Source organism: Copadichromis virginalis, linkage group LG22 (assembly GCF_057382275.1).
Source record: "Copadichromis virginalis isolate Kocher_CV1m ecotype Utaka linkage group LG22, C_Virginalis_male_GT1.1, whole genome shotgun sequence".
Taxonomy (NCBI): domain Eukaryota; kingdom Metazoa; phylum Chordata; class Actinopteri; order Cichliformes; family Cichlidae; genus Copadichromis; species Copadichromis virginalis.
In genome coordinates this window covers 7688585-7706727 of record NC_140638.1, presented here as the reverse complement: position 1 = coordinate 7706727, position 18143 = coordinate 7688585, and the positions used below count along the sequence as shown (strand labels likewise).

At 40.7% G+C, this 18143-nt stretch overlaps 2 protein-coding genes across 2 annotated transcripts; both read right to left on the bottom strand.

Annotated features, from left to right (window-relative positions):
- Nucleotides 1–237: 237 nt before the first annotated feature.
- Nucleotides 238–2323, bottom strand: LOC146682603 (C-type lectin domain family 4 member E-like). Its single transcript, XM_085445990.1, has 7 exons — nucleotides 2263–2323; nucleotides 2028–2093; nucleotides 1429–1542; nucleotides 1175–1243; nucleotides 828–979; nucleotides 593–717; nucleotides 238–499 (listed from the first exon to the last, which is right to left on the bottom strand). The coding sequence occupies exons 1-7, from the start codon at nucleotides 2321–2323 to the stop codon at nucleotides 313–315; spliced, it is 774 nt and encodes a 257-aa protein (XP_085302116.1). The 3' UTR covers nucleotides 238–312.
- A 1790-nt stretch (nucleotides 2324–4113) lies between these two features.
- On the bottom strand, nucleotides 4114–8502 carry LOC146682602 (C-type lectin domain family 4 member E-like). The gene is made up of 7 exons (XM_085445989.1): nucleotides 6736–8502; nucleotides 5619–5699; nucleotides 5297–5410; nucleotides 5038–5106; nucleotides 4691–4842; nucleotides 4464–4588; nucleotides 4114–4372 (listed from the first exon to the last, which is right to left on the bottom strand). The coding sequence occupies exons 1-7, from the start codon at nucleotides 6797–6799 to the stop codon at nucleotides 4186–4188; spliced, it is 792 nt and encodes a 263-aa protein (XP_085302115.1). The 5' UTR covers nucleotides 6800–8502; the 3' UTR covers nucleotides 4114–4185.
- Between the last annotated feature and the right edge of the window lie 9641 nt (nucleotides 8503–18143).

The following is an 18143-nucleotide window of genomic DNA, read 5'->3' as shown; positions in this document are numbered from 1 at the left end:
GTAGTTTAGTTGTTTCCAGTCTAGTTTAGTTCGTGCTCCATTTGCTGCTTGTCTATATTTATTTTGTGTTTAATAAACCACCCTCACACCTGTACAAGTGCCTGCGTTTGGATCCTCCTTTATTTTCCACACGGCTCATCTCACTCGCCGTGACACTAACACATTGTCTGATTCTCTGCACCACACACATTGGTGTGAGCTGGGGTTTTTTTTATTCTTAAAAGAAAAAACAAGGAAAAATAAGGAACAATCTTTTATTATTTCACAGATGTAAACACTGCTGCAGCAAAACATTACCTCAATAAACACATCTCATAAAAATATAACACATACAGTTTTATTCTGTCCTTTCGCTGCTGGTTTCTCACAAATACTTCTGCGAGTCACTTTGCAGGATGCATCAGACCAACTCTTCTGGTAACCATGACTTTTTTCACCCATCATTACACAGTCGTCCTCTCTCCAGTTGTCCGGCTCCTTGTAGTTCCAATAAGATAAACTAGGAGATGAAGATCAAAAAGAATTGTCTCAGTAAACGCTGCTAACTTTAATTTTGAAATTGGGATATTTTTTTTTTCCACATCAATCAAACCTTTCGTTCAGTGGTGATCCGTCCACCCACAACCATCTGCCCTGCTCTGCTGAGTCTGTCAGTCCAATCCAGAACTTGTCTTCATGATCCTTCATTATGCGTCTCACTTTTTTCCACAGGAATTCCTAAACAGGAAAAGTTGATCAAAAATATTTTGTGACACTTCTCTTTGCTAAAGAAATGTAAAGATGTGGTTAAATATGTGAGAACCAAAACTTGCAGCAGTTTTTTATACCTGCTCCTCTCTTCTGTCTATCTTAACCAGGTCTCCTCCTTTAGCTCTACATTCATCTCTGCTTTTCGTCCAGGATGATTTATTGGTAGAGAAGTAATAACACTTTCCTCCATGTTGCTCCCAGCCTTCTTCACATTTAGAACATGGATCACCTTTGAAGATATTAAAGCAAAGATTTCAGTCAGGTGGAAGAAACTGTTCATATTTGTGTGATTTGAAGGCAGCAGGAAGCTCCTTCTGTCCTGCAGGTACAAACTAAGTTACTGTTTCTGTGAGTCCATCAGTGTTTCTTTAATCATCATCAGAGGACACAAATGTTTAAAAGAATAAATCCACAACTTATGTACCTGTAACTTCAGGAGGTTGTGGACATGTAGGCTGCACCGTGCTGCATGGTTTTGCTTCAGAGTCTCTTTCTTGTACCATAAAGGAAACGTATATTAGAGTTTTATTAGTTATTTAGTCTTTATGGCTTTTTTGCAGAACATAACAAAACTCTGAAGTCAAATCATTAATGAATTGTTCTTAAATTAGTTTTAGTTATGCTGCAAACATTACTGGGAAAAATCTTTTTTTTAATCAGAAAATTGTGCACACTCACTGGTAACACAGAGGGCAACAACAGCAGCAGCCAGAAGAGCGCTGAGAACCAGCAGGGCTACTCTCTCTGGGGTGACCTTTGACCTTGTGCTCTTCACAGTTTGTTGAGAGGCCTCTAAACATTCAAATGTAACACATATATCACCAAGATGTGACATATGAGCATAAATATGTACAGGTTTTTGATACAACAATATGAACGCATGATTGAATTCTTTGTTACTTTGTGCAGATAATAATATGATAACTTATTTTTGTTTTCGGCGTTTGTATTCTGTGGTGATATTTCTATCACATCTTCACCAAACATCACGCAAACTAATTACTTAACAGGGCAGTGAAAGTCCTGATATTATGAATCTCCTTTGTTATTTTGTCTTTTAATATTGTACGATTGAACAGAATAAATACTGAAATGTTATAAAGTGGTTTGAGGTAACAGTTCTTGTCTTTTGTGACTATGTAAATAAACATAAATAGAATTGAATTCAACTAAATTAAAGCTTTTGAAATAACTTCTTTGGCTGAGATAGGTAAATGAAACCAAGCACAGAAAAAGTAAACAGAGACAATAATTGCTCATTACTGCTCTTTACCTACCAGGCAGCTCCTTTGCGGGCGGCTGAAACTTTGAGATCCTTACGTCTGCATGAGTGGTGTAACCCTCTGCAGCAAAAACATGAAGCCAGAAATGACTGCTTACTTTGAAGTGAGTTACTGTTTGCTGCTAATAACGCCTTCAATTCACAAGCAGACTAGCTTCAACAAAAAGAAGTGTAGAAGGAGAATTTTCTTATATATCTCATATGTATCACAGTAAGTAGACAAGACTCACTGTTGGCCTCCCTCTTCCATCTAAAGGTTACGATAGAGTTCAGTACTTCATCTTCAGACATTTTACTGCTTTGTGACCTTCAGTTAGTCAAAGAGAGTTTAACAAGATGTAGACATAAAAAAAAACTTCCTGTTAAACAGACGAATGGGGAGGGTTTCATAAACCACTGCTCCACAAATAACAAGTGTTACTGGTTATATGCACTGTGGCTGATAAGAACAAAAGGCTTGTGATTTGAATTCTTTTGATCTCTTCTGAATTTATTGTAACTAATTGTTTAATCTCCTCCTGTTTCAATACCCTGTCTTATAGAATAAACCTGCAAAGTGTTTCTTAATGATATGTAATTCATAATGATGGATAGACTCACCATTAGTTTCCCTCACTTGTCTTTTTAAATCTTTTCAGTTTCATTGTACAGGAGTACAAGACTTCATTTTCAGATATTTTACTTCTGTGTGACTATCAGCGAATCACAAAGTAAAGTGTAAAGCAATATAAAAATGCCTTCCTGTCAAACAGAAGAATGTATGATTTCACACATTTCACACACTTTACATATGTGAACATTTAAAAAATACTAGAATTTTGTCCTGTTGTACCTACGGGCAGCTATCATCACCATGATGAGCTTAGTCTTTGTTAGAGTTTATGGTTCGTCTGTTTCCTGTATCTCATTTTTATATCCATCTGAACTAAGAATACCACAAAGAACAAACATGAGAAGGATGAACAGGCAAGGTGAAAAATGAAATACTGAGTATTCACAGAAAACTCGAAACACTCCAAAACGTAAAATACTTACAACAGAAAACCTAACTAGGAACTCAAACTAGGAACTTTGCACAGCAAACAGGTCAAACTCAAGGACTATGAAGATCCCAGGTTATAAATAAGTGTTAGCTTTCTAATGACTACAACTGGCTCGTGTTTTCTTTTTCTTACCTTACAACTAAGTCAGTGTTGGGTTACATTAGGATAATTCTGAACATCTGATTTGAATCAGATGCTCAACTTTGACTTTTCTAACACACTGTAGTGTATTTAGATCAGATAGAAGAGGATAAAAGTTTCTCATGCTGCCATATGTAAGAGGCACAAACACTTTAAACCAACAGGAAACATCCGACATTTTGGTATCAGTGGTAACATTTCACACATGGTCATGGTCACTTCCTCATTTATTTCTGGCTTGATACCTCAGTCATCTGTTTAAATGGTTGTCTTTCTTTCTTTTGTTCAAACTGATGGTTGTCTGATCACACAGATCTTTTTGAAGCTTGAACTTTTTCGACTTCCTTTTAATTCTACATTTAAGTTATTTTCTTGTTTCTTTGTATATTTACATGCATGTACTTACCTTTTATGTTCCTCTGTGGATAGTTTGCCATGCTGAGGCTTCAACATGACCAGAGTTAGTCCAGTTGTTTCTGAATAAACAAATAAATAAACTATAAATGATGTATTTTACTCTTTAGATAAACACGAGGACTTTATGATTGGGTGGATTTATCCGTGCTTGAAGTAAAACTAATCATACATTTATTTTTGTTACAGCTGTGTGTGTGTCTCTCTCTGTCTCTCTCTCTCTGTCTCTCTCTGTCTCTCTCTGTCTCTCCCTCCTCCCCTGCAGGACTTTTTAAATTTCCTTTCAGAGATAACCTGTTAACCTCGGCCTCCAACTCATTCTTTTACCCTGATGGTTTTCTACATTGTTTTCATTAAATCTTACCCCTTCACCCCAAGACCGTCTGGATCATAACATATACATTTTGTCATTTTGCGGTGAATAAATTCAAAAATTTAAATTTTACATTTTTTTTAATTCTTAAAAGAAAAAACAAGGAAAAATAAGGAACAATCTTTTATTATTTCACAGATGTAAACACTGCTGCAGCAAAACATTACCTCAATAAACACATCTCATAAAAATATAACACATACAGTTTTATTCTGTCCTTTCGCTGCTGGTTTCTCACAAATACTTCTGCGAGACACTTTGCAGGATGTATCAGACCAACTCTTCTGGTAACCATGACTTTTTTCACCCATCATTACACAGTCGTCCTCTCTCCAGTTGTCCGGCTCCTTGTAGTTCCAATAAGATAAACTAGGAGATGAAGATCAAAAAGAATTGTCTCAGTAAACGCTGCTAACTTTGATTTTGAAAATGGGATTTTTTTCCCCCACATCAATCAAACCTTTCGTTCAGTGGTGATCCGTCCACCCACAACCATCTGCCCTGCTCTGCTGAGTCTGTCAGTCCGATCCAGAACTTGTCTTCATGATCCTTCATTATGCGTCTCACTTTTTTCCACAGGAATTCCTAAACAGGAAAAGTTGATCAAAAATATTTTGTGACACTTCTCTTTGCTAAAGTAATGTAAAGATGTGGTTAAATATGTGAGAACCAAAACTTTTTTTATACCTGCTCCTCTCTGCTGTCTATCTTAACCAGGTTTCCTCCTTTAGCTCTACAGTCATCTCTGCTCTTCGTCCAGGATGATTTATTGGTAGAGAAGTAATAACACTTTCCTCCATGATGCTCCCAGCCTTCTTCACATTTAGAACATGGATCACCTTTGAAGATATTAAAGAAAAACTTTCAGTCAGGTGGAAGAAACTGTTCATATTTGTGTGATTTGAAGGCAGCAGGAAGCTCCTTCTGTCCTGCAGGTACAAACTAAGTTACTGTTTCTGTGAGTCCATCAATGTTTCTTTAATCATCATCAGAGGATACAAATGTTTAAAAGAATAAATCCACAACTTATGTACCTGTAACTTCAGGAGGTTGTGGACATGTAGGCTGCACCGTGCTACATGGTTTTGCTTCAGAGTCTCTTTCTTGTACCATAAAGAAAATGTAGATTCGATTTTTATTAGTTATTTAGTCTTTATGGCTTTTTTGCAGAACATAACAAAACTCTAACTGAAGTCAAATCATTAATGAATTGTTCTTAAATTAGTTTTAGTTATGCTGCAAACATTACTGGGAAAAATCTTTTTTTAAAATCAGAAAATTGTGCACACTCACTGGTAACACAGAGGGCAACAACAGCAGCAGCCAGAAGAGCACTGAGAACCAGCAGGGCTACTCTCTCTGGGGTGACCTTTGACCTTGTGCTCTTCACAGTTTGTTGAGAGGCCTCTAAACACATATATCACCAAGATGTGAGATCGACATCCCTTCCTTATAGATTAACGTTCCTTGAGGCTACTGTTTTGGTGCTATGTAAATAAACCCGAATTAAACTGAAGCTTGTAAATAAAATCCTGGGCTGACTTAGGCAGAAAAAATTGAGCACAGGGAGAAAAATGTAACCAGGAGAGAAAAACTGTTCATGCTCTTTACCTACCAGGCAGCTCTTCTGAAGTTGTCTGTGAGATCCTGACATCTGAGTAAGTCAAATCAGCCAAAGAGGAAACAGGCTCTGGGCCTACAACGTAAAATGTGATTGCTACTCAGTATCACGTGAATTTCTGTTAACTTGTGATAACATATAAGTTTAAAAAGAATGATATTGACACTAAATTCAAAGGTCCACTATAATTAGATCCTAAGGACATAATTCCCCAAAAATGAAAAAACAAAGAAATAAATTTTCTGTAAAAAAATAAATAAATTAAGTATGGTGTTAGTGCATTTACAATACAGTGTAACAATTTTTGCAGACAAAATAACATTTCCACATACATCATGTATACAGTGCTCATTTGAGGACATGTCCTTTTATACTCGAGCTGATGTGCATGTTCTTTTCATTTTAGCCCACTTTATAGTACAGGCAGGCATACAACAGTGATTTAAAACATTTTATTGTTAATGTTATGTTTGAACAGTGAATGTGAAAGGAAAAAAGTTAGACTTGGCTCCATCATTAAAAGACCACATAGGCCTACACATTTTGATGGCATTTATTTTTTTCTTGTACGTTACAAAGAACAGTCGTTCTCACATTTATATTGATATAATAAAAGCACAACTAAATAACTGAGAATCCATCATCCACATCGACATAATGAACATTAAATAAAGATACAAAAATATAAAGATATAAAAAGGCAGGAGCAATGTGGGCTCCACCCCCGTACAGTACAACATATTTTCAATGTAAGATGAGGAAATATTGTATTTTTCAACAAAAACATACCATGGGTACCAATTATACACTACTTAAGTTACTTACTTTGTACTTAGGATTACACTGTAAGTAATCCTTTCTTTGTTTCCTGTAATAACCTAACTTGTTACCCCCTTGTTCTAGTGTACCTACATTTAAGTATTTGGACATAAATATGATATATATATAAAATTGTAATTTAAAAAATACATTGAAATTGCATTGATGTACATTGTGATTAAGCCACATTATAAAGTGTAACCCATTAATATTCCAACTAACAAAAAGCCAATAATATTAAGCTGTATGCATATTAAATATAACTCATAAGTACACAAATAAATCAACTCACCTTTGGTTTCCATCGTCCCTCTTTTAAATTTAACATCAGAATAAACTATTTCAGCTTCAGGCATTTTACTGCTGTGTGACCATCGGTGAGTCTGAAAGAGACGTTTCACAGGCACAGACAAAATGGAAAACTAAAAAAAAAACCTTCCTGTCAAATCGACAAATGGGGAGGGCTTTACGAAGAACTGTTCCACAATATCAGACTGTTTTTTAAACTCGTGGTTATTAAAAAAAAAATGCTCTACTTCCTTTTTTATGTGAATAAAATAAATTACAAATTTTCCATAACAAAGATGACGTTGAAGAGATGATGTTTGTATTCTTTTTAATGTTTTCAGAGGAAGTTCTTGATTAGATGCACTGTGAGTTTTATTAAGGAGTCGTAACCTGATTTTTGATCAAACTGAGGAATGATAATAAGCTAAATAAAATACGAAGACTCACCCTTCTTTCTTTCTCTCTCTTCCTCCTTTTGCTGTCGCTTTCTATCGTGTGTGTGTGTGTGTGTGTGTGTGTGTGTGTGTGTGTGTGTGTGTGTGTGTGTGCGCTTTGTTACAGAGGTAAAGGGTTGCCAGGGTCTCTCTCCCACTAATCTTGTATAAATGCCATACCTGGTGACACTATAAGTCACCAGGGCCGGTATTAGATGATGTTTGTCCAAAATTTTGGTCAATCTGCAGGTCTAATCTACTAATAAAAAAAGAAGTTTAAAATGATTTAATATATCTTACAGTAGGTGCTTTGGCACACAGGAAAACAGATATCAAGAAAAGAAATGTCACTGTGCTAACTACTACATCACCATGCCTGCTTTTAATCATAGCTGTTCATTTAGGTCCATGAGTATTTGAAAAATGATGATATGATGACAGATAATAAATCCACCAATCTATATGTGATTGAAGTGCAGATGTTTCTGTGTTAATTTAAGAGGTTTGGCAGAATTACAACTATTTGTATAGATTACAGCAGACTCATTATGCAGAGAAAGCTTTCCATGACTTAAAATTTGCACTACAGACTGCACTAACTTTAGGATTATCATATCCTAATAAACGTTTCACCCAGACAGTGGATGAAAAAGGTGGATACTTAAGCTCTGTTTCGATACAGCAGCACGGGGAGTGACAAGGACCAGCAGGCCGTCCTCTACCTGCATGCAGCAGAAACAGCTGAAAAGGAAGCATTTATTAGCTGCTCCTATGTTATGTGTCACAGCCATATCAGGGCCTCCTGAAACTGCCTTTGTGTGGGTGTGGTGTTCTCTCTCCGCCTCCTCCTCTTTGCTTGCTCCACCCTTCTGTCTCTTTCTCACTCTCCTCTCTCCCCAGGACACAGATGCTGTTCATTGGCCTCGTTTACCACCTGGGCCCAGTCAGAAATCACCTCTCTGAGGTTGTATAAGCTGGGGATGAACTGGATGTGGGAGGGTGGTTTTCTCTGGTGTCTCCACATTGTGTTCTAGGTGTCGAAAGAGGTCCTGTTATGAGATTGTCCTGCCTGTGGTGTGGAGTTGTAGGAGCAGTGGGGAGAGTAGCTGCTTCATGTGAGTATCGCGGGCTTGTGGGCCTCAGTAGCAGTGGAGCTTGCTGCTAGTGACAGGGTGGGTCTGTGGGCCCCCGGAAGTGCCTCATGGTGTGGAGTTTTGTTCTTTGTTGTTGCGACCTTTTTCTTTTTCTAGAGTTATTGGTAAAACGGCATTGCTGGCTCTTTCAGTTAAGATTATCTATAATAAAAACTATAATATTTGCTAAAAACTTCAGTCTGGTTTCCTTTCATTCTGTTCTGGACCCATTTGTTACCAGTCCCCAAACAGCAGCAAGTAAAAATGAAATATAAAAATATAGTCCAAACAGGTAAGGTGTAATTGTATTATGAGCCATAGTGCTTGGTCTGTTTGTCCGATGTAAATCAATTGCAGTTAGAGGCTACATTAATTTCCCCTCTGTAAGCACTTATTGAAATTATCTGAGCACATTACAAGTACATATTTGCTTACTCTGTATGCTCAAATGTGACCCGTTATAGCCAACAGAAAAAAAGCGGAGGCCCGAAAAACAGGTGGGGGTCCTCCACCACCACCACCACTCACAGAGGCTGAGCAGTTGGCTTCCACATTTGTGATAATGTTGGCAGCATCATATATGATCTTCACAGTGCAGACAACACAAATTAGCATCCATTACTATAATGAAATAATTTGTTAGTTTGAAATGCTACAGGGAACTATGTACCTGTACATTAATGCTGTGGAAAGACTTCCTGTTCACATAGTCTCCTTCATTTACTGAAGGAGCAATGATTGGAATGTGAGTGCCATCTCAGCCAATCACGCCTGGGAACCGTGAGAATAAATGTAAAATTTAAGTAGTAGTTCAAATATCACCACATCATGTATTAAGTTTCGTTCATCCTGATACCTGCAATTTTGTGGCATCCCTCTTTGATAAATCTTGTGGGTCTATGACCGGGGAACACCACAAACGAGTACACGAGACGTTTCAGTGCAACTGTAACATTCCTGACTGCCCGACAGACGGTAGCCTTGGAAACGTGCTGAGCTTCACCAATATTATACAGAAAGCTCCCATTTGCAAAAAACCGAAGTGCAATACAAATAATATGTACAGAACTGAGAGAATGTCCGCGATGTGTCACATGCGTAATATATGGCCTGAGGATGTTATCCAAATAAATTATAGATTGTGCTGAAAAACGGTAACGTTCACACAGGAAATCATCAGGAAATGATAAAATGTCCAAACGCGCTCTAATCACTCTCTCCCGGCGGAGAGCTCTGTGGAGAATTTGTGCTTCAACATCTACTGGCTCTTCAAGGAAGGGACACGCCATGTCTGACACTTCCTACTGTCAGGTTTCCGACAAAGAGGCGGAGAAGGTCAGGGTTAGTTGAAGTAAACCTGCTAGGGGGCAGGTTAGCTTCACGGAGTCTGTCGTCATAGTAACTCACTCAGAATTAATCTAAACTCGCTTTGTGAAACCGAAAACCCAGAGTTTTCGTTAACTCAGGGTATACTTACTCAGAGTTTGCACTAAACCGGCTTCCTGAAATAGGGCCCTGGACATGAACCTCCGAAACAAGGCGTAGAGAACATGATGTGAACAACAGACAACCTGACAAAGAATGAACAGAAACACACAGACCAAATACACACAAGGGTGATTAGGGGGAAGTGGAAACACATGGGGAAACAGCTGACACTAATCTGACATAACGAGACAAAGGAAGCAAAGCTGACTACACTGACATAGGACACAGACCTTCAAAATAAAAGAGGAAATGAGATGCAGACTAGACAATATAAACTTGACAACATAAGACACGTAGCATGAAACCGGGAAAGGGAAACTTAAATACAGGGGTAGAAAACACAGAGACACTAATAAACAAATAAGATAAGATAAGATAACCTTTATTAGTCCCACACGTGGGAAATTTGTTTTGTCACAGCAGGAGTGGACAGTGCAAAAGTTATGAGGCAAAAATTAGAATACAATAAGAATAAATACAGTACACAACTGTACAGAATAGAATAAAATAAAATACTATATACAGTAGAATAAAATAAAATAAATATACAATAAGATAAAAATAGAATACAAATACAAATACTATATACAACTGAGTAAAAATACAACGATGACAGAAAGGATTATTGCACTTAGTATTATTGCATATGTATGGATGTGTGTGCTTGATCAGTTAAAGTCTAAATGAACTTAGCTACCCTAAAGAACACATAACATCCAAATAAACTAAACTCAAAACACTGGGTCAACAGATCCAGGAACATGACATTTATGTCTTTAAGACATTCCTGCAGTTTAACTATTTGGTGTGTGTTATCTGGCTTCATGGACAGATAGAGCTTGGTGTCATCAGCATAGCAGTGAAGATTTATGCTATATCTTCTAATGATGCTGCCTAGGGGAAGCATGTATAATATAAACAGAATTGGTCCTAGCACTGAACCCTGTGGAACACCATAATTGACCTTAATGTGTGAAGAGGACTCTCCATTTACATGAACAAATTGGAGTCTATTAGATAGATATGATACAAACCACTGCAGCGCAGTACCTGTAATACCTACAGCATGCTCTAATCACCCTAATAGGATAAGAGTCAAAAGTATCAGACGCTGCACTGAGGTCTAGCAGGACAAGCACAGAGATGAGTCCACTGTCAGAGGCCATAAGAAGATCATTTGTAACCTTCACTAAAGCTGTTTCTGTGCTGTGATGAACTCTGAAACCTGACTGAAACTCTTCAAATAAGCCATTCCTCTGCAGATGATCTGTTAGCTGTTTGACAACTACTCTGCCAGTCAGAGTGGGCATGCTCCATTTTGCGTAACTATTTTTAAATCCCGGTAGCACTGCAACCACGTAAGCTAGCGCAATCATTTTTTTTGCCTATAAAACCGGAGGAGTTGTACTTACATCTTATGCCATCAGCTTGTCCTATGTTACGGTTTCCTTCCACATATAGCTTTGCAAAAACTGCATAAAAACCACTTGCAGCAACAAAAACACAATATTCCAGAAACACGCTTTGCCATCCGATCAGCTGTTTGTAACACTTCCTACTCCATCAGCGCGAACTATCGCATGTCCACCATGACCTGCCCGAAACCGGAAGTGGCGTCATTTTGCGGAAATGTAGTTTTTTACCATCAGGACCTTATGAGCCTATACTTGTGTTTTTAAAAGTTATGTTTGACTTTATGACTTTCTGTGTCGTTTCTGGGATGCTTAGGACTCATATTGCACTGCTGGAAATAGTTTATTTCGATGCATATGCTGTTTTTTTTGCAAATTTGCATTATAATATTTATTTTCGTTTTTTCTGCAGTATATAAAAATTTATAAAACAATTTTCAATTTTTTTTGTAGTTTATTGCATTTATTGCAATTTATGTAATTACTATGCACTTAATGCATACATATTATTAAAACTTTGGCTATAATGGTTGTATTGATGTATATCAACTTGAAATGCTCCCAAAAATGGCACTACAAGATGTAAAAAAATAAAATAAGCTCTGGCGGACTTGGTTCTATGCTAGGTCTTAAAGGGTTAAAGGATGTTTGATATGAAAGGAAGGTTGGAGATCGGCCTATAATTAGCTAAGACAGCTGGGTCTGGGGATGGCTTTTTATGTAAAGGTTTAACTAGAGCCAGCTTCAAGGCCTGTGTTACATAGCTGATTATTAGAGATAAGTTGATCATATTTAAGATTGAAGCATTTATTAATGGCATGACTTCTATGAGCAGGTTTGTAAGAATGGTGTCTACAAGGCACGTTGATGGTTTAGAGCAGTGGTTCCCAAACTTTTTTTGCTAGGAAAAATGTTCGCGCCCCCCCCCCCCCCCCCCCCCGCACATCCTCCAACCACACACACCCATTATTTTGCTCCATTGCGGTTTATTTCACACCTCACACATTTAGTAAACAATTAAGCAAATACAAGTAATCTGCAATAAATGACAGGTAGTAAGAAAATAAACTACTAACTCTTTTCCGCTACGTCCACACCTACACGGGTATTTTTGAAAACGCAGCTTTTTCGTCCACACGTAAACAGCGTTTTCAGTGGTTTTAGCATTTTCACTGATTACTGCACAGCTGGACAGAAAAGGCAAATTAAAAAAAAAAATCATTAAAACATAACGACAACGAGCAGAGTTACACTAATAGAGTGTAACTTTGTGGGAGTCTTTATTTGTGTGGAGTTCATTTGTTCAGTTGGAGGAGTAGAACAAGAAAAACTGGAAAAATTTACATACTGACAGGAGGGAGGAGTTCTTGTGGTTAGAATTTCAATGAAATCATTTGAATGTAGAGCATTAGTCCCTCCTCTGATGTAGTATAAGAGATCCTAACTTTCAATGCTCCTTGTTTTTTCCACCTTTTCAGAATCAGAGAAGTTCCTGAAATAATCACGGGAGGTAAGATAACATCAAATGACTGGAACACGCAAGCTAGACTTAGCTATAAATGAATGACTTGATGAACCTGATTGCTACTTACTGGGGATGGCTATAACTCAGGGGATAGCAGGTTATTTACTAATTGGGTGGTTAGTGGTTCATTCCCTGGCTGGCCCAAGTTATTTGTAGCCCAGATGGAAAAATATCATACTTATTCTCTTTATATTAACTGTCCACATCAACAAGCGTCGTATTTCCTATGACCATTGAATGCACCTCTCAGTTCACCCCACGTGAGGGCACCTAGCTCAGCAACCAATCAGAGCCTACCCAGGCCGCATTGACCCTGTCAGCCAGGAAGTGAGGTGGAGGTGCATGGTGTCCCGGGTTTTTCTTATCTCAGCAAGAGGAGTGGAGGCATCTGCTACTCAAACCGAGAAATCCACGGACAAAAGAGAGGAAAACTCAGGATTGAGAGGAAGGAAAGCCAGCCTACTTACCTGCTGGAAGTCCGGAGTCGAGTGGCTGGATGAAGGAGAGAGGCAACGTCGGCTAACCACTCACCTTTCATCCGGAGAGCTGCTGCAATTCCAACGCCAGTGTGTGTTGGGCTTTTGTGAAACAGAGCAACGGTCAGGTTTGTTGGAGAGGACAGAAAAGTCCAAGGACCAGGACGATATTCTGGTTGTGATAGATGGCGAGCCAACCACTTTGAGGACGATCTACCCCAAAGAAGATACACACCACACACTCATACATTCCAGTTACACTCACAAGGACCTTTGAAGTTGGCTATCGCCAGCTTAACTCTAAATTCTTAAAGGGCCCCAACGAGTACTTTTATTTTGTTGAGTGTGCACACTATTTATTTTATTTTATACTTTATCTGTACAAATTGGACAAATACCTGTTATACTTTGTAACAATACAAGAGTGGCTACTCAAAAGTTAACATTGTGTCCAGGTCATTATTGCTGCTCAATACTTTGGCTCCATACGAATTTGGTGTCTTCTGATTCTGGCCAGGGTCTTATTACGAGCCCAAGTAATTATTGCGCTGTAATTCACCTTTATACCTTAAAGTTGGTTACAGAAGTGGCGAGCCAGCCAGGAGCCAATTGATTTGAGCATCAATATTTGTCAGCCGGTGATCGGCTGTGATCAGCTGATCACGGGGCCGGGGTTAAAAGAGAGACGCCACCCACCTGTTCGCCGCTCAGACATCAGTATCCTCGTGTCACGAGCTCCGAAACTCTGCCGACGTCAGTCTCCGCCTGATTCAGCAACTGTGAGTTACAATCCCTTTCAATCCTTTTTCTCTTCCCGGCTCCGCTCGCTCTCTGTCTGTAACGACCGTTCCGAAGCCACGCTTCGTGCTCAGGTCATTACTAGAATAACTGCGTGTCTGCTCCAAACCCACCGCTAGCCTTCGCCGCGCTTGGGTCTAGCCAGCACGCCACACGGGCACGCCGAATTACTGTGTGCGATCCGCCCGGCCGTGACAATATTGAGGCAATGACCAGCATGGATTTCATACAAAAGTCTGGTGTCAAAATACCTAATGCGGTTGTTGTCGCTGGGATAACACAGGTATCTGAGAAAGATGAACAGGTCATTGACTTTCTGAAACAGTATGGTAAAATCACAAGAGTCCTTTTTGTTGATGATTCACTGTCCAACTTCTACCAAAACCTGATCGTAGAATACTCTAGCAGTTCAGCCTTAGAAGGTTTAGAACCTCGTTTACCATACACATACACAGCACAAGCTGATCCCAGCGTTGTCTATGAAATTAAAACACTCAGTAGCATGTACACTACCACGGTTGGGAGTAATGTTACAAAAACCTACTTGGCGGAACTCAAGGAACTAGCCAAGCTGAGTGGCAAAGACTACGGTGAGGTGCTGAAGGAGATGATGTGTCAGATTGGGGAGGATGTTGAAGCCATGCGACCCACCACTGAAGAACCTTCTCCCACGTATGTCGAGACCACTGTTGTATCTCCGCCCGCTTCTAAAGAGCGACAGTGTCACACCTCACATTCAGATGTTACACCAAGTGATACTGGTGCCACTGATGATGTTCCCCTCACTAATGGAAGGAGAGCAGCGTCCCTCTCAGTAAGTGACTTGAACCCACCTGACATTCAGAAGGTTGTGGTAGAGCATATCGTACGAAGGCAAGATGTTGTCCCACACATCCAGTCCCAGGTGAGACTCCGTTCCTTCTCCGGTAAGGTTCCCAGACCTAACAATGAAACTGATTATGACACATGGCGCACACAAATTGAACTGCTCCAAAATGATCCCAGCATGTCCCCCCTGCAAATATCCAGAAAGATCCATGAGAGCCTGCTCCCACCAGCAGCTGATATAGTTAAGAGTTTGCGGCCTGAGTCACCACCTGTGACTTATTTGCAGCTTCTAGATTCAGCCTTTGGCACTGTAGAAGATGGTGAGGAACTTTTCGCTCAATTCCTGAACACCCTTCAAGATCCAGGTGAGAAGTCATCCACTTACCTTCACCGGCTACAGCTAGCATTAAACAGAGCCACGAAGAGGGGGGGAGTCGCATGTGAAGAAGTGGACAAACATCTACTTAAACAGTTCTGCAGGGGATGTTGGGACAACGACCTACTCAGCGCCCTGCAACTTGAGCAAAAGAAGAGCAGCCCACCCCAATTCTCAGACCTGTTGTTAATGATTCGCTCTGAGGAAGATCGACAGCAAGCAAAAACTAACCGTATGAGAAAACACATTGGCACCACAAAGCAGAGAACTCAGTTACAGTTCCAGGGTGCACATGTTTGTGAACCAGAGGAGAAACATGGGAGTAGCATTGCTGCTATTGAGGATCTGCGAAAGCAGGTGGCGAGTCTGCAAAGTCAACTAACTACATTCATGTCACAGAAAAAAACAAAGTTTGCAAACAGCAAGGACCCTGCAGGGAAGCCGCAGAGTAAGATGTCAAAGCCACATGGTGTAGATGGACGTATGCAAAGACAGACTTCAAAGAGGCAAAGGGGCAGACCCAAGCCCTGGTATTGTTTCAACTGCGGTGAAGATGGACATATCGCTCCATGCTGTGTTGACCCCGCTAACCCCAACCTAGTAGCAGAAAAAAAGAAGCAGTTGGAGGAGAAACAACGCCAGTGGGAAGCGCGAGATTGTACAGATTCACCTTTAAACATCTAACAGTTCCTGTTGTGGGACAAACAGGAGCTGAGGAGAGTCAACAACATCCCTCAGACGTAAACAATGGTGACAAAATCACAGCTGAGGTTAACAAAGTAAGTACCCCAGCAAAGACTGTCAAAGCACAAACATGTTCTGGCTTAAACCATTCAGAGCAGAACCAATCTTTCCAACTCCCTAAACAGTTGATTGGTACCAGAAGTACAGCTCAAGTGACTGTGAGAGGTGAAGAAGTCAACTGTCTTCTTGACTCAGGCTCCCAAGTTACCACTGTTCCTGAGTCATTTTACCAGCAGCACCTTTCAGAGCAAAAGATCAAGCCACTACATGACCTCTTAGAAGTGGAAGGTGCTAATGGCCAGCTAGTGCCTTACTTTGGCTATATAGAAATGACCATAACTTTTCCAAAGGACTTTATAGGTGTTCCAGTAGATGTAAACACACTTGCTTTAATCGTCCTTGACACTTCACAATCCCTCATGCTCATAGGCACAAACACCCTAGATGTACTGTTCGACATCTACTCAGAGACTGACTTAGCCAATCGTCAACCCCTCCCACATGGCTACAAAGTAGTCTTCAAAATCACTGAGTTGAGACGGAAGCAGACAAGTGACACCCATCAGGGGGTAGTGAAGCTACTTGGCAAGATGCCTCAAGTCATTCCAGCTGGTTCAACTGTAGTGGTGGAGGGAGTCGCCCTTGGCGAGGGCCTTCAGGATGAAAAATCAGTTGTAATTGAGTACCCATCATCGTCCCCCTTGCCCGGTGGCCTGCTACTTAAAGCCGGTCTGGTGGACTTTCCCCAGCGGCGGCCCCACAAGTTGCCAGTTGTTATAAGCAACGAGTCTGACCACGACATTGTCATCCCTGCCAAGTGTACTATTGCAGAGGTTAGTGCTTATCAGACCATCCTATTAAAGGAACACAACAAGACCAAACAGTCAGAACTATCCCAGAGAACTCCAGACACTCCGTCTTTCCAAGAGCCCACCATAACCTTCAATTTTGGTGACTCCCCAGTTCCATTGGAATGGAAACAGCGCATCACTCAGCAGCTCAGCGGCATGCCTGAGGTGTTTGCACAGCACGACCTGGATTTTGGCCGGACGGACCAGGTGCGACATCATATAAAACTTTCGGATGGCACGCCTTTCAAACTACGTGCCCGGCCAATCCACCCACGGGACATTGAGGCTGTCCGGAAGCACATTCAGGAACTCCTTGATGCAGGAGTTATTAGAGAGTCAGAGTCCCCATTTGCGTCACCCATAGTGGTAGTCCGGAAAAAGAACGGCCAAGTCCGGTTGTGCATCGATTATAGGCGTCTAAACCTTCAGACTATAAAAGATGCGTACAGCCTTCCGAAGCTAGAGGACACATTCTCAGCCCTCAATGGTTCACAGTGGTTCTCTGTTCTTGATCTAAAATCAGGGTACTACCAGATCGAGGTCGAAGAAGCAGACAAACCGAAGACGGCCTTTGTGTGCCCTCTCGGCTTCTGGGAGTTCAACAGAATGCCTCAGGGTGTAACGAACGCCCCCAGCACGTTCCAGCGGTTAATGGAGCGGTGCATGGGGGATATGCATTTGAAGGATGCATTGGTCTTTCTTGATGACGTGATAGTATTCTCCCGAACCCTTGAGGAACACGAAGAAAGACTCATGAAAGTGCTCACTCGTCTAAAAGAGTTTGGGTTAAAGCTGTCACCAGAGAAATGTGTCTTCTTCCAGACTTCAGTCCGTTATCTGGGACATGTGGTCTCCAGAAATGGAGTTCGGACTGACCCTGAGAAGATTTCGGCCCTTAAAACATGGCCTGTCCCACAGACCCTGCGAGAGTTAAAGTCGTTCCTTGGTTTTGCTGGGTATTATAGAAGGTTCGTTAAGGGGTATTCCAGCATTGTGAAACCTCTCCACAACTTAACTTCGGGGTACCCACCTAGCCACAAGAAATCAAAAGTAAACGCAAGACAAAGTGCACATCAGTACCATGACCCAAAAGACCCTTTCGGAGGTCGCTGGACGCCAGCTTGCCAGGAAGCCTTCGAGTCAGTCATCCAAAGTCTCACCACTGCCCCTGTACTTGCCTTCGCTGACCCCCAGAAACCCTATATACTGCACACCGACGCCAGTACCACCGGGCTTGGTGCTGTATTGTATCAGGAGCAAGAGGGACAACTTAGAGTCATAGGCTATGCAAGTAGAGGGCTGTCACGGAGCGAAAATCGCTATCCAGCGCACAAGTTGGAGTTTCTG